Genomic DNA, 17,196 nt, shown 5'->3' with positions numbered 1-17,196 from the left:
TTATTACGTAGATATAAAATGATGAGATCTGAAGTACTCATCACAGAGATGAACAGTAGATAAAATCTACACCACTAATACAGGTTGTACTGTATATCCACGTCTTACCCTTCTCAGTATTTACCAGTTAAAACTGACTCATACAGTAGTGAAACCGGTAAAGCAGGATTATTTTATGGCTAGATCAGTGTGAATGTTGAGTGACCAAACAAAATATACAATTAAGTGAAATATGGATTTAAAATCAACAAATCTAAGATTTACATTAAAGGTTGGTTTGAAATGAACAGACAAATGTATTGCAGTTGAAATGTACTTTTATAAGTACAAGGTTTAATTTTCATTCAAAATGTTATTCTAGCATTGTGGTGATCACCGGTGATTGAATATAAACTATTATTTTTATTATCCTGGTTAGTTGTTCAAGTGCAAATAATAGGTAAAAAAAAGTTCAGGATTGGTGAGATTGTAACAGATTTATTAAGCACTAGCTGGGATACCCGGCGTTGCCCGGGTTGAAGAATGGACATTCAAGTACATATGCAGTCTTCATTTTTTACATTGTCCTCGCATATAACCCCATTCCATTGATCCTGAAAAGAACCCCACTGTTTGCTAACATGGGCCCTGATTCAGAGCCGGACGCTCTGACCAGAGCGCTCGCTCTGAATCAGGGCCCTCCTCCATTAATATGGAGCATCCTCCTGGACGCTCGTATAGCTGTGGGTCACCACCCACAGCATATACGAGCGTGCAACAAGATGGTCGCGATGGTCTTGACCATCGCGACCATTGGACTTGCGAGTGAAACCCTGTGGTCGGGTTTCTCAACCACAAGCCCAGGAGTGATTTTGGCTCTTATCAGAGACAAAATCACTCCCACTGACATCACTAGTGACATCACTAATGATGTCAGTGGGGCCGGCTTCAGACGGTAGGCGTTCCCATGGGAACGCCTACCATCAACATCGACAGCACGCCCCCTTTGGTGCGAGACCCGGAGCGATGGAAAGTCCTTCGCTCGCCGGGTCTCGCGCATGCGCACGACGGAGCTCCCTGCTCCCTTGGGACAGGTCCCCACAGGTTAACCATCAAAAAAATCCTAAAAATATTTGAAGAACACCCCCAAAAAATTACTTTGAAAATGGGGGTGAAAAAGTACAAAGTTGGGGTACAAACTTAAAAACTAGCTAAATAGACTTTTGGGGGGTCTGCAAGTATGGGAGAGGTATTTGATTGCATTTGCTTGCTGAAGGTGCGTTTTTCAAATTTTTTAAAATGTCACTTTTGCGATTTTTAACAATGCTTGCACACATTTTCATGTACCCCAAATTTGCTGGGACTAGTTATTTTTACCCGAAAAAAACTGCTAAATGCTATTCTTCACCACTTGTGCAAAGATGCTAATTAGCAGCTATTGAGAGCATTTAAGTACCCCAAATAGCTTCGGTAGGGCTATTCGGGGGCAACTACATTAATCCTCAATGTTATTGCATCTTTTGGGGGGTGTCAGGCTGATTTGCTTTTCACCTGTTTGCGAGTCGCCGGGTCCTGATTTTGCGTTCCTTGGTATTGAAAAGTGGGGACGCGCACGAAAAGTTTTAGCCGGCAAAACACGCGAAGGCGGCGAAAAATACGGCAGGCGAAACCTTTCTTTTCACGTCTAATTGAATATGCCCGCATGGGGGAGATGTAATAAGCCGTGGAGAGAGATAAGGTACCAACTACTCAGCTCCTAACTGTAATTTTACAGGCTGTGTTTGAAAAATGACAGGAGCTAATTGGCTGGTATTTTCTCTCTCTCTCTCTCTCTATGGCATATGAAAATGTGCTTGGAGGAAATTAGTAACTGTCGGTGCAGTGTGACAGTTGATCCTCCAATTCACTGTTCTTCTGTTGGAGCTCTGCCTGTACCTTCAGATCAGTGCAGTTTTAAGCCGCATACACACTTAACGAAGTGCTCCATGAGCAATACCGTTAAGTGTCTCCCCTCCACTGCCGGGCTCAATGTCGTTAACACACTGAATGATATTGTTAACTACAGTACATTGTTCAGTGACCGCACCCTCCCTCATCCCCGTACTTGCAGAACCTGACTATCTCGTCAGGTTACCCTGCAAGTACGAGAGATGAAAGACATCATTAACCATCCGCGGGAGCGCTCATCGTTAACAATGTCTTGCATACACACTGAACGATAGTGACCAATAACAATATCGTTATCATTCATATCGTCCAACTTATCGTGTAGTGTGTATGTGGCTTTAGGCACTGGAAGACATCCTGAGTGAACTTGCTTAAACAAAAATTTCAAATCAGAGACTCCATGGCCAACTTGGAAGGCAACATCCTCTTCATCTTATCTAAGCAGTGGCCGCGGACGTCAGGGGCTGTGCTTTATAGTAATAGGCTGCACAGCCCTGCACAGTATGGAGGAGGAAGTGTAATGTGCAGTTTTTTTAACGTAAAGACTTCAAATACACCTCTTCCTCCTCCATGCGGTGCAGTGGCTCTGCTGCCTATTACTGTAAAGCTACACAGCCCTGACAGTCCGTTGAAATGTTTTTTTGGGGGGAGGGGGCGAGGATCGACATACCCCCCACACACAAAAAAACAAAACGTTTCATAAGACTGTTCTGATGCCAATGGGCACCATGTAGACCTCCATGACCTTGACAAATGTGAAGCTAGGTATAAAATTCTGGCCATGCATAAAGGACAGAAAGAGAGAGAGAGACACACCACACACACACACACACACACTTTCTTCTTCAGGGTCCATAGGGATCCACATGGATACCATGGGGTGTGTGTGGTTGGAGTGATCCGGGCACCAATCAGTCAAAGCTTTAGCTTCCAGGATGCATCGGTCCTCCTCCACATATACCCAGCCACAGGCACACAGTTTTTACGTTTGGTGCCGGCAGGAACAGTCACACCTTTAGACTGGGGGACTGTTTCGGCAGCCCCAAGCTTTATATTTAGGAGTTTATTTTCTTTTTTACATCAGAGCAAGTAGCGCTAGACGTCCTGATGGGCGCCTGCGCTACTGCTCCATCAACAGCGGTGAGCTTTCTGGTGATTACGGAGAGCTAGCCGCTTCACTGGATCCCAGGGCTGCAGCTGGACAAACTGGGAAGGCCACTTGTGGGGAATCGCATGTTTATGCAGTTCCTTACCTCTGGTTGTGGAGACCAGCCGGAGGAAGCTGTAGTGGGGCGTTCTGTTCGTCCGCATACCTACTAAACCACCGGGGCAGTTAAGTCTGGTGTCGGGGACCATATTGAGGCCGGCGGGTGTTACAGCAGTGGAGGGGTAGGCTCTCCCCCTGAAGCCCCTCTTCCAGCCCAGAGCGTAGTCCCTCACAAGAGGTTCTCACCTCTGATCTGCTCCTCCTCCTCCTCACAATATGAGACACTCATTCAGCCATTACTCAGGGATTTTCTGAAGCAACAGGTCTCCGGAGATTCGGGTCCAGTCTCCTTGTGTACCTCTCCCCGTGGCCATGTTATACAGCACACAATCTTAACAGCTTTTTGAGGCTTGAGTAGTTGATTCAGTGCCCATTACAAGTATATTTGTATGCATTGTATGTGACTTGTGCTAGCTCTGCTGTTGTAATATACTGTCTTAAAACTTTCTGACTCTGTTATATCTATCCCTGCTGCTCTTTTTTAATCTTCAACTACCAGGTGTGTAGGGGTTCATTATTACTTCACATTTACATGTATTTGTGAAGTCTGTCACACTGCATTACTAGCTATACACTGATTGTGTGATGCTGGCTGGTTATTACTAGATATTCTAAAGGCAAGGGTAAACAGGACCTGCGGCCCCTATGCTGGTTACTTGCAGATCCTCCTCAGCTGGCTTGTCCCCTCAGGATTCCGTACAGGATGGTCTGTGCTATTTGTTATGTACCACCTCTCCAGTCCGCCTTACCAGTCCCTGTCCAGGAGCCACCTTGGGTGTCCTCCTTATCACAGGTTATGACGCAGCTAGTGGACCGCTCAGCAGCCCCCACGCTGCCTCTCACCATGGGGTACCCACAGCTGTTACAGCCTACTATGTGGGTACCCCCTCCTCCTTGGACGGATGTTTTTGCCCACTCAGTTCAAAATATGGCTCAAACATCTGCCCCCTATTAGCAAATGTTACAGGCGGACAGACCGTTAGCCACCAAAGCACATAGGCGGACTGTATCATCCTCTCAGTCCACCCAGCTCTCGGATTCTCACTCATCATCTGAGGAGGCAGATAATGCACAAGGTTCTCTCCCCAGGTCGCTCTTGGGCAAGGAGGATCGTCATTTAACAGTGGATGTCCCTTCACTAGTGAGGGCGGTTAAATTGTTCCTGAATATAGCGGATGCTGAACTGGCCCCTAAGCCTAAAGCCCCGATGTTTAAAACGTCAAAAGGTGGTTAATGCTGTATTCCCTCAATCAGAGCAGCTTACTGAGCTCATGGGGGAAGCTTGGGGTACTCCTGGCAAATGGTTCCAGGTCCCAAAAAGACTAGTGTCTTTTTACCCTTGTCACACTGGTGAGTGTACTAAGTAGGAAGTCCCTCCTACTGTTGATTCGCATGTGGCATGCTTAGCCAGAAGCTCTACGTTGCCTTTATCGTCTACATCCTCCATTAAGGATGCCACGGATCGAAAACTGGAAACTTGTCTCAAGTCAGTTTACTTGCTTTCTGGCGGCTGTAATACAGCCGGTGAATGTGCCAAGATTAAGAGGTTGTCTAGGTATGACAGGATTCTGACTACCTGATGCCTGAGGTGGACCTCCATAACTGCCATTATTTTGGTAAAGACCCAAGGGGCTGTTGACAGACCAAAAGGCAGCACCCGAAACTGGTAATGTTGCTGCAGGACAGCAAATTGTAGGAACCGTTTGTGGGTTGGAGTAATAGGCACATGCAGGTAAGCATCCTGAGTAGCTAAGGCTATCAAAGGATGGACAGAGGCATTGGAAGACAGCCTGACATCAGATGCTACCAGGGAACAACTGGCCCAAATCTCTCATATTCAGGAAGCGGCCTCTTATTTGGGAGAAGCTGCCATGGATACTGGACTCCTTGCCTCTAAGGCATCTGCGACCTCGGTAGTCGCCCGCCAGGTCCTTTTGGCTATGGTCCTGGAAAGCGGACACGGGATCCAAGAAGGTTGAGTATGAATGAAGTACGAGTTCTAGACCCGGGTTGGTAGTTTATATACAACATTACTGATTTCTGCTCAAATATATATTCTTTTATAAATCTCTTATGTAGTCGGAGTCACTATTATCATATTGACTTAAGTTAAATGTCTTTTTTTTCTGTATCAATTTAATTGTTGTATAAGTAATAAAGAAAGTCTGGCCCCGGTCAGTAGTCTGCCCCTTCCATCTACAGAACCCTAGTCAGTATAAAGAGACGATGGGGAGAAAAAGAAAGAGAGGAAAGAGGGCTACCAAGAAAACCCCCCAAAATAAGACACCTATGATAAAGACAGAGGGAATTTTTAACATCTCTAAAGTTGATCTAAAACACATAGAAATACAGGTTCTTAAGAAGGGCCTTTCATTTGCTCCATCACGAGGACCGAATAAATTTGACCTTTATATTGACCTTAATCTTTTTGTTAGGAAACTTACCTTGAAGCGTAATTTTCTTAAAAAAGATGATGCACCCGTTAGGAATTGGGAAAGTGAAAAATTTAATTCTCTCTCTGGTCTTAAACCAAAATCCACTTTCTTTCCAATAGAATCAAAGGGTCCATATGTGGAAATGTTTTCACAATTGGTAAAAACAGAAATTGAAAAAATGTCCTCTATTAATGGTAATAAAAAATATAACAATTTAACAAAAAAAGAATTTGATGCCCTAAAAGGTTTAGTGGCTAATACGAATATAGTTATTAAAAATGCCGATAAAGGGGGTGGCATAGTAGTCATGGATCGGGACTACTATGAGAAACAGGCATATAATTTGCTGTCCGATGAAAAGTCTTATATTAAACTTGAGAAAGACCCCACAGGACCTTTTGTGGAAGAATTATATAAACTTCTTAAAAAAGGACTTGAAAATAAGGTATTAACAATGGAGGAATTTAAATATTTGTACAATACTACCCCCAACATTGCTACATTCTATCATTTGCCGAAATTACACAAACATCTTACCCAACCACCAGGCCGCCCTATAGTGGCTGGGATTGGGTCACTGACTTCTAGAGTATCGAGTACGTTGATGTTTTTATTAAGAAATATGTACCTAACATACCATCATACGTCAGAGACTCTACCCATATGCTTCAAATAATCAATAATGTAAAATGGGAACAAGAGTTTAAATGGGGTACCATCGACGAACAATCTTTATATACAATCTTTATATATAATCTTTATCTTTTATATCTTTATATCCCATATTCAAGGGATTAGTGCTATTCGGAAAACTCTTTCTAAGGACGAGAATATTTCAGATGATCTGACTAATTTTATATGTGACTGTTTGAATTTGGTACTCAAATTCAATTATTTTGAGTTCTTGGGGGAGTGGTTCCTCCAAGTGTGCGGCAAGGCATTGGGGACGATTTGTGCGCCAAGTCTGGCAAACATATATATGGGGGAATGGGAAAACTGTACCCTTGTGGATGACATGATGGAACACATTGTAGTATTTAAACGCTACATCGACGATATTATAATCATCTGGAAGGGGACCGAGGATGAGTTTAATGTATTTGTTGATAACCTAAACATTAACTAATTTAATCTTAAATTCACTTCCCATTTTAATCCAAGAAAAATTGAATTCCTTGACTTAGTGTTGGATGTTGAGAATTTTCCTTAAATAAAAACTGTTGAGTCCTATACTCACTTTAAAAATGTAGATAGCAATAGCTATTTGGAATATTCTAGTTGCCATTTACCTAGATGGAAAGATAATATTCCTTTTTCTCAATTCTCTCGGTTGAGAAGGAACTGTTCAGATCTAGATAAATTTGACAGACAAGCTCAAGTATATAAAACGAGATTCGAGGAAAGATGGTACCCAGAGAAAGTGATTAGCTCATCTATTAAGAGAGCAAGGGCTATTACCAGAGATCAACTTTTAGAGAATAAGAATAGGGATTGTTGCTTTGTTACCCAATATCATAATTCTGATAAAATCCTTAACATTTTGAATAACAACTGGCATATCCTTAAATTGGACCCTATTCTATCTGATCAATTCCCAAGACATCCAAATATAATCTTTAAGAAGGCTAAAAATATTAAATCTATTCTATCTAAGAGCCAGTTAGAACCATTAAAAATATCTAGCAATCGGATTTCTAAAAGTTTCTTGGAAATTTCAGGTTGTTTTCCCTGTAGCAAATGTAAAGTCTGTCCTTTTATAGATAAAGGCCCTCAAATTGTGGATAAAGGTGAGGGTTATTCAAATAGATTTATTAAGAGTTTTATAAATTGTAATTCGACCTTTGTGATTTACCTTATTACCTGCCCTTACGGGAAGAGGTATATTGGTAAAACTAAGCGTATGCTCAAAATACGTATACTTGAGCATATGCGTAATATTAAGAACGGTGTGACTAATCATAGTGTTTCTAAGCATTTTAAAATGTGTCATGTCTGTAATCCTCACGGTATGAAAATCAAGGGTATTGAACTAGTTCCCCCGACTAGGAGAGGGGGTGATAGAGAGAAGGCTTTACTAAAAAGAGAAACATTTTGGATCTTAACATTAAATACTCTGACACCGGTTGGTCTCAATGAGGGTTATGAGATCACTCCTTTCATTTAAGTAGATATGCTGTCTATATCCTTTTGCTCCTTCAATTTTGGTCTATTAGATGTGTTATATTGTATTTTATGTATTATTTTATGTATTTTTTTATGATATCATCTGTATTTATATGTATGTATGTATTACTGTAATCCTGTTGTATATCTTTATGTAATCTAATACTATTTGATTGGATTGTACCATCAAGCCTGCTGTATATTGAATTGGCTGATATTGGTATGATTGAACTGATATTAGCATGCAAAAATTTTTAGTTGATGTAAATGTGTTATTATTGTACCATTGTTCTGTAGATGTGCTAATCTATTAGACTAAGCGATCTAATAGTGTTGCATTATGGAGTTTATCAATGGGCTGAGATTGGTATACACGAGCGTACCATGTAAATGTACGCGCTGTTTACATTAGTAATACCGCCCAACTAACGGCCTGATTGTCTGCACGCCAGGTTAAAACTGAAACCTAGCGTCACTAAGGCCAGCCCTCTGACGAAGTCATCTGATGAAACGCGTTAGGGCATGGCCTTAGTGACGCAACCTACAGACTGCCCGGCATCTCCTCCTGTCTCCTCGGTCTCCGTGGCACCGGCACGATCCTGCTTCTTCCAGTGGCTTGGAGCGTGGGGTGTGTGTCCTTGGAATTCCCCTGGCTGACGGTTGGTGCTTGCCTGGTTGTTTCACAATATTGCCATGTGGTAATCAGTCCACAGCGTTTTTGCACTTGGTACGAGTACATCTCTTACTGTGGTTTTTATTTATTTCTGCTAGCAATCTATTAAATACTTTTATGCACTATGCAGCGCCCCTCCTTGTTTTGTTTTTACCTCCACTATATATATATATATATATATATATATATATATTTTTTTTTTTAGTCTGCTTTGTTTTTATGTTCATTTCTTTTATTCCTATAAATATTATTATTATAAAGTTGACCATTTTGAATTCTAATCTGTGTAAAACAAATAGTGTAGATGCTGTAACAGCCAAATTCCTCTTATATAGTGACCAACTTATTGTAAGACACAATCGGAGTCTCACAGACTTTGCTGGAGTCGTAACCTCCAAAATTGTCCTTTTGAGAGGTGTCTGTTAATCATAATGTAAGGATGCTTCATTAATATATGCTGACCATAAAATTGCACAAAAAAATACACCTAATGGGAAATTATAAACTTTTACTTTTTTATGCTTACATATGTAGAACTTTCTATTGGCTGATGTCTGCATACATTTCTATACCAGCTGAATAGAGAAAAAACATACCTACAATAAAGACAGACATATTGACTTAGAAAAGGGTCAAGTTTAATTCTTTACTGAAAGGAGGGAAAAAGCATGGCGGCGAAGAAAGAATGGCCCTACACACAGTATTGCCATCTTGCTCAAATGGGCCATGTGCCAGCCCATCACCAACAAGGGGCCAACTGCAAGCCAGGGGCGTGTTAAGAGAGAAGGAGTCCCGTGTGCAGTCTCCAGCCAAGGCCCCCTCCTCTCTACACGTCAGCGCAGTAAACTCTGTGCACCAGTAGACTCTAGCGCTTTGCCAGAGTCTACTGCATATGCGCAGGTCTCCGGAAAAATGGCACTACAGCTTTTTTCCCTGCGATTTCCCTACTGTGCATGCTCAACATTTTTTTTTTATACTATCATACAAACACTGCTTTTTGAATGTGATTGCTTTGACATTTAAGTGCCATTCTTAAGGTGCCAATCCAATAGACAATTAAAATGAGTGATTGAATGATAACTATATCGTTCGATAATAGTTTGAAAATCGTTTGCAGATTGTTTAAAAAATTGGGGGTCTATTTACTAAGCAGTGTTAGGAGACAGAGTGAAAAGTGATAAGGTGCCAACCAATCCGCTCCCAACTGGCATTTTTCAAACACAGCCTGTGAGATGACAGTTGGGAACTGATTGGCTGGCACCTTATCACTTTTCACTCTGTCTCCTAACACTGCTTAGTAAATAGACCCCTTGGTCTTTTAGACATCTATCATCGTGCAAACATGCTGGTCAACCTGACAATAACGTCAGGTTCAGCATGTTTGCAGATGATTGATTATGCCTACACTGAACGACTGCTCTTTCAGTGTAGGCACATCACAGACTGACAAACGACTGCACGATTACAATGTTGTAATCGTGCAGTATTTTGTCTTTCTTCTAGTGGATGGGCACCTTTAAAGGTTCTTAAAGGTACCTTAGAGAGGTTATCCTATTTCAAAGGGTAGCATGAGAGTCCGAGAGATAGCAGCTGGACTTTGATTTTTAAAGACTTAGGGGTCTATTTACTAAGCAGTTTTAGGAGAAGTGAAATGTGATAAGGTGCCAGCCAATCAGCTCCCAACTGTCATTTTTCAAACACCGCCTGTGAGATGGCAGTTAGGAGCTGATTGGCTGGCACCTTATCACTTATCACTTTTCACTTCTCCTAACACTGCTTAGTAAATAGACCCCTAAAACAGCTTTTTAAGCTGATGGGCTGATACCATGCGAATGACTGGATCAGCTAGGATGAGCAGGAAGAAGTAAATGTGAACCCTGAATTGGAGGGGGAACAATAAAGTGCTCTGTAGTATTCATACCTGGTTATATTTTAACTGCATGTTTGGCTGTCCTGCTCTGAAAATTGCATTCTTTACGATCTCTCAAACAGAACAATCTATCTCGTGGCATCAGGTAATAACATTGTAAATGCCATGGGATGAGCAGATATCATTGTTACATTGGGTGGTTATTACATGAGGGTGGTGGTGTAATTGAACACTACTTTAATATTTCCAAGAAACATAATGTTCCACCTATAGTTAAACTCTGAAATTGGCAGTATAATATATGCTTTTATAAAGTGTCATTGTTCTAATAAGTTCCAAAATAAGTCATCCTGTTATAGCCTTAGTATATTAGCTACAAATACATTGTATATTTATGCATTTTCTTTAAATGTTCAATGAAATGTATTGTGTATATAATCCTGTACTCATCACTGCAGTATGTGCAACATTTTATCTTATCTTTTGTCAATTATAAAGTAAAATAAAAGTTGGTATTGTACATACTGTATAAGGTTAGTCTACATATTTTCTGAATACACATATTTCCTTGTAATGCCCCTTTAAACACTTTGGACATACCGAGTCACACGCAGCTCGTTATGCAGCTGCATCTATCGAATGTCAGCAAATTCTGCATACACTTTGGAGAGAACACAAACCTTTGCGTTCTCTAGAAAATTCCGGGAGTGTTGTGTGGAGTGTTGCGGGCGTGTAGCCAGAGTTGCGTGCTTATGACAAAAGGACGCCTTTTTAATATGGATCTCTTGCACCCAGTATATGTAAGTCTCAATACTAGTGATGATGGTTGCGTCTGCTAACAGAAAACAGTGAATGGTACATGAGTACACGTGTATAGTTGCATTAGCATTACGTTAGCAAAATATATACATCCCGAATGCAGCCACCTACAGAGCTGTGTGCGACTCAGAATCAGCCCTTTTATGTCACTTTCATTTGTAAATTAATTTTTAAGCATACGTGACCCCTTAACCCAGAGATGGGGAACCGGGGGCCGTATAAGGCCCTCAGAGCCATTTGGTCTGGCCCTTGGAGCTTTGCCTAGAATGGCACCCTGCACACAGAATCTATGCAGCAGTGCTGCCTGTAGCGTCCTTAGAATGCTTCAGTCACACAGCTGCCCTTACAGCTTCCCGGAGCATCCTGAGGATGTTCCGGGCATTGCTGTAATCACGAGTGATTGTGGCGCCGCCCCTTGTACCATCATGCGGAGAGGGGCCGTGGTCTGCATCAGGCCCGCGAATAATGTTATATATATCAAAATGGCCCTCGGCAGAAAAAAGGTTCCCCACCCCTGCCTTAACCAATTAACTGTCATGATCACATGGGCAGTGCCTGCTACTAGATGGGCTTTCTCTGACACAGTAGCATACCATGCGACCACGCCTGCTCCTCCATCCCCCATGGTTTCAAATGTAAATCAGTTGTACATTTGTGCAAAACTGATTTCCTGCTCTGTTCCAGCCACGCCCCCACCCTCACCCCCACCCAGCAATGATGTAGTGCAAAGAGGGTCTAAAGTTCCCTTCTTAGCACTATTTTTTACCACTCGGGTAAGGTTACTACTACCACAGAAGTTTATTGCCACTGGGAGGGGCTAATGCTTAAATGGCTACATAAAGGCACGGAAGGTGTGGTGGGGGTCTATTGCCACCAGAGGGGGGGGGGACGGTAATATTACAATGGGGTCACTAGAACACTGGGAAGGTGGGTGGTGCTAGTGGTTAAAGTGCAAGGAGAGTTTGTAACACTTGACTGTTTCGTTTATAATTATTTTGCTGAAATCATTTTATGGGAGTGACGTATGTTAGGTCAGGTATCATCATACCATACTGGACAATGTGGAAATACACTGCAAATGCCCATCAACTATCTATATAATCATTTTGTTTGTACCTGGTCACAGTATGTTCAGTACTCAGTTAGTTTATCTTAAGCATCACAAATATCTATTGACACAACATGAGCATAAATGCTTCAGAATACAAAGATTGAGTATTGTTATATCTATCTAATGCAAAATATATTTTTATTTGTCAAATCTATTAAACTTTAATAGGACACATTTACAATGAAAATACGATAATTTCCTTTTATTAGACTTTGTTAGAAAGTCAGTATAAAATAAATATCTAGTACACCCTTTGTAACCCCAGTCACCTGAAATGGTCTTTGTATATGTAAAAATGTGAGACAAACTGAACTTTCCTTATAAATTGTAGCATGTGACAGTCTTTCTTTAAACTGTATTTATATTGATGCACATTTTTATAAGCCTAGATCTCACAAATATGTTTCTGTCCTATAGAGAAAGTTGTAGAGAGCCTTACGGCAGCCATCTTGGATTTGGTACAGCTATATTGCAGTACATTCAATGCCGACTTCCAGACAGTGGTACATGCTGAACGCAAGCAAAGTATGACTCAGGACGCGTCACTCCTCACCAGCCCCCTCGCCTTCACTATCTATGCTGCACATCGCATCCCTATTACATGGGCTGCCAGGTGAGATGCAGGGTAACTGCTGTCCTGAAAAAAATGTTTCTACCTATTAAAGTCTGATGTTGCTAGACAGGTTATGGAACGTTTACCATCCCCAGGTATGTGTGACAGTATCACAGTTCACAAGAGTTCCTTAAACAGAAACTAATTGAAAAATACATATTTTTCACATGTTGTAATGGAAAGGGACTGTATTTTAAAAGTACTTTAAAAGTTTTTTGTTTTTTTTCGGGATTCATCCATATTTCTGTGAACGTATGTTTGTAAGTAGAACCTTTTATTGTACAGCAATTTTTAAAGGTTAAAGTGTAGAACCAATTTAAAGCTGCACAGATATGGAGTGATTGTTTTTGGCAAAAGTGCTCAGGGTTGGTATAAAAGATAGACAGGAATTAGATAGACAACAGATGTTAAGCTGGGTAATAACCTGTCAGCTATATCTGCAGATCGAGTGATTGCAGATTATGGTTATTGAGTGTGTGAGAACAACCATCATCTTTTCTCCCCCTCCCCGTGCATCTGCTGTAAGCTACGTACAGTCTGCAGACCGCCCGTACACACTGTGCGATGGACAGATATATCTGCAGATATATATTTAATCGGCTGTGCAGCAGAACCGACGGGATATGCCTGTGAATGACATCGTTCAGACATATCACTGGTACACACTGGCTGACGGGCACTCATTATATTTGATCAGCCAATATATATGCCAGTGTGTACACAGCATAAGACAGACATTAGGTCGACAGGGACAAAAGGTTGACACCATAAAGATCAACATGGATGAAGGTAGACAGGTACAAAGGTCAACGCGTTTTATTTTTTTCTAACCATCCATTCTAGTGCCTAACCCTAAAAAACATGTGGCGGCCATGTTTGTGTCAACCATTTTATGTCGACCATTTTAATGTCGACATTTTGATCATGTAGACCTTTTGTCCCTGTCAACCTATTATCCATGTCGAACTATTGCCTGTCCAACTTCTTTCTATCTAGGTATACATTTTTTTACTGTCTATTGACTGGAACTCAAACTGCCCAGACTTTTCTTTATATAATGACAAAACAAGAAGAAAAACCTAACATGACCTGGATCAGTGAAGGTTTTATCAAACATACTGGAATAAGTCTTTGGCCAATAACCGCTCTCTTATTTTGTGTGCAACTGTTAGGTCGTGACACTGTTTGCCACACATGTGATATAGTAATATGGCCTGATTGCCGAATAATTATTTATACCTGTAGAGTTTAGTCGGCCTCGGTGGTGCCAAACGGTTAGACTTTGTAACCTGCATAAGTCTATGTTTAATACCAATTTATAATTTTGTAAGGTAGTAATATATGCGAAGTTTGATAGAATGTGCTCACTTGTCCTCTTTTTCTCTGTAAAGGCCATGGTTTCCTCTATGGGAGTCTCTAATCTGTGTTCTTTTACTCTTTTGGAATTCAGACTGCATCCAGGTTACTATAATTAGTAGAAATAGTCTCCTGTAGCTCTTTTACAGTATCTGGCATGAGGTGGCTTTTATATACTGAACAAAGTTCAGGTCACTCGGGTAATCCTGCTGTTTATTTTCTTGTTTCTGAATTTTCTAACTTCCTATTAATATATTATATATGGACTCAGATACTGTATTTCCTTGTCAAGTTAGTCAGTGCTGATTTAAATGAAAGGATAAAAGGTAATGAGCACAGGAGATTTGCTTCTGTGAGTATAAATGCTGTAATGCATCGTTGGATCGCTGACTGCAGGGGGTTGATGAAGAGTGTAGATGTTGCCAGTCGCTCCCCATGTGATCAGTCTTTCTCTCCCCCAACCATGACTGTCATGGAATGAATAGGGAGCACTTTATTCAACCGCTCCCCTCCGCTCACAGCTGTGCTGGAATTCTCTGGTCTTATTCCACAGCTTCCTCATTCTCTCAGCCTTTCCCTCCACTCAGTTTTCCAGCCCTCCCCCCTCTCAATGTGCAGTGACAGATGGTCAGTTCCAGGCTCTGCTTGTCCCAGGCTGCTGCATCAGGGAGGTTGAAAAGTGGGTGGGGGATCCCCTTTGTTTAAAGGTTCCTTTTATTCTCTCTGTTGTGCTATTTGAAGAGGAGGAGACTAGAAGAGGTGAAGAAATAGAGGATAGTGTGACCTTTGGTATTTCTTTCTACAACCTCACCCTCCCTTAATAAATCTGTTATAACTTGCCTTGTGTGTATGTGTTTGGAAGGGGTGGGGAAGTGCGGCATGCAGCTGGGCACTGGCTCCACTTGCCACTACCACATCTAACGTGCATGCTGTCCCATATCAGTCTCTCTTGTCTCCTTTCTGTCTCTCCTTCGGTTTAGATGTGTGCTTCGCTCACATACAGAGTGTGCCAGAGATCTCTGCATGCCAGCACATGTGCCCTGCTCACACACAGTGCCAGAGGTCCCTGCATGCCAGCACCTACAGATGTGTCCTTACACATATTTGCTGCAATCACGCCAAAAAACTCCTCTTGGCACGCTTGGGCGCCTTTTTCACGTAATTTTTGGCAAAACTGCATCTAAGTTGCAATTTTATGCGACTATGACGCACCAGCAGACTGTGCAGATTAATTTGATATGCAACACTTGTATATCACTTATATGTCTGTGTGCGACTGAGTCTCTGAATCTGTATGCAAAGTTCTACAATGTAGCTGCCGCAGCTTTTTTCATTCCAAGTTCCGTTTTGCTTCATATACAGACTCTGTCGCACACAGATATACAAGTGTCGCATATCAAATTGATCATCACAGGGCCGAAACTAGGATTTTTGTCACCCGGAGCAAGGCAGTAATTTGTCGCCCACCCACACCCAAAAAACAAACAAAAAGGACATTTATCTGCGCAATCTTTTAGCGCGTGTGCGCGCGCTCCTGAAAAGGATGCGTGGTTTCGTTAAACAGTTAAGCCCCTTACAACACATTATGCCACACAGTAATGCCCCTTACAATACATTATGCCATACAGTAATGCCTCTTACATATGAAGCCACATTAATGCTTCTTACACATTAAGCCACCTTAATACACCGTACACATTAAGCCACCTTAATACTCCTTAAACATTGTGCCACAGTAATGACCCTTACACTTTTATGTCCCCACCCACCTTAAAGCTTCTCCTTTTGTCCCCAGGATTTGGAGCCGCAGACAGCCGCCCGCAGCACTTGAGAGACACAGCGGCACCACAGTCATTCTCATGGCGCCGGTCGCGGACGGACCTGCAGCTGCTGATTGGCGGCCGGTCCGCAAGCTCTGATTGGCTCGTGAACGGCGCCACATGAGTATGACGGTAATGCCCCTGTGTCTCTCAAGGGCTGTGGTCGGCTGCCTCCAGGTCCCTGAGTGCATCTCCAAAACGCCACACTTGCAGGCAGCTACCTGGGCCTTTTCTCTGCGTCCCCAAGTCTAGCGCCTAGGGCACATGTCCCCCACGCCCACCCAATTGCGGCCCTGATCAGTACAGTCTGCTGGTACATCCCCATCGCATTACAACATAGGGCCGAATTCAATTAGCCACGAAAAGTGCCGTCTGGTGAAAAGTGGAATGAATTCGCCTCATTTGCCTGTTTTGCCGCAATGTATTCTCCATGCGCGTCCCCGCTTTTCACCCTATTCAATTGTAAAACAGGCGAAAACGTGGATAGGCGAATGTTTTACAAAGTAAAACTAGCGAAATGGAGGGAATTCAGTCTGTACCCCATAAACAGCTTGTGACCCTGGGAATCAGTGTAGAATAGTATTAGAGCCCTAAGGAAAATATTTAGTGAACTTATTTTGAGGCAAAGGGCTGTTTTAACATATTTGCATTTGTGTGGGAAAAATGAGATTGTTTTTTTCAGAATAATAAGTTCTGTAGTTAAATTTGGGGTACATGAAAATGGGTACTAGTATATTTTGATGTCTCTAAAATGAAGATTTAAAATAACGTAAAAACACACCTGCTGCAGCCGCCTGCAATCTCAAAAGCACCTGTCTCATCCATATAGCCCACCAAACCAAAAGATTTCCAACACTTTCTACATTTTCGCCTCATTTGTCATGGTGCGAATGCTTCCACTCTTTGGCTTACTGTGGCATACACGTGTACGGCAAATTGCATGCCGCAGTGTATGCGCACATTTGCCACATCAGCGGCAAAGATGAGAGAGGACACATCTGTGGGCAGATGCATGTAAACATTTTACATAGGGTGTATTACACTCCTCTACGTCTCCTTCAATCTGATAGAAACAGTAACTTTGATTGTCCAAAAGGTAGAATGCACCCTGGGGTTACAGTTGTTTTGGTCAGCTGTGGTATA

General features: G+C 42.0%; 1 protein-coding gene across 3 annotated transcripts in view; it reads left to right on the top strand.

Annotated features, from left to right (window-relative positions):
* PIK3C2B (phosphatidylinositol-4-phosphate 3-kinase catalytic subunit type 2 beta) overlaps positions 1-17,196 on the top strand; it is a 202,458-nt gene that overhangs the window by 83,859 nt on the left and 101,403 nt on the right. For all 3 annotated transcript variants that reach the window (XM_088458178.1, XM_088458180.1, XM_088458177.1), the window contains exon 11: positions 12,682-12,877. In XM_088458178.1, coding sequence (XP_088314304.1) covers positions 12,682-12,877 — 196 coding nt within the window. The remainder of the gene's footprint in view (positions 1-12,681; positions 12,878-17,196) is intronic.

The sequence above is a fragment of the Taudactylus pleione genome, unplaced genomic scaffold (assembly GCF_031769625.1).
Source record: "Taudactylus pleione unplaced genomic scaffold, aTauple2 ptg000814l, whole genome shotgun sequence".
Lineage (NCBI taxonomy): Eukaryota > Metazoa > Chordata > Amphibia > Anura > Myobatrachidae > Taudactylus > Taudactylus pleione.
Note: the sequence above shows the minus strand (reverse complement) of the source record. Positions and strands in the feature narration are given on the sequence as shown.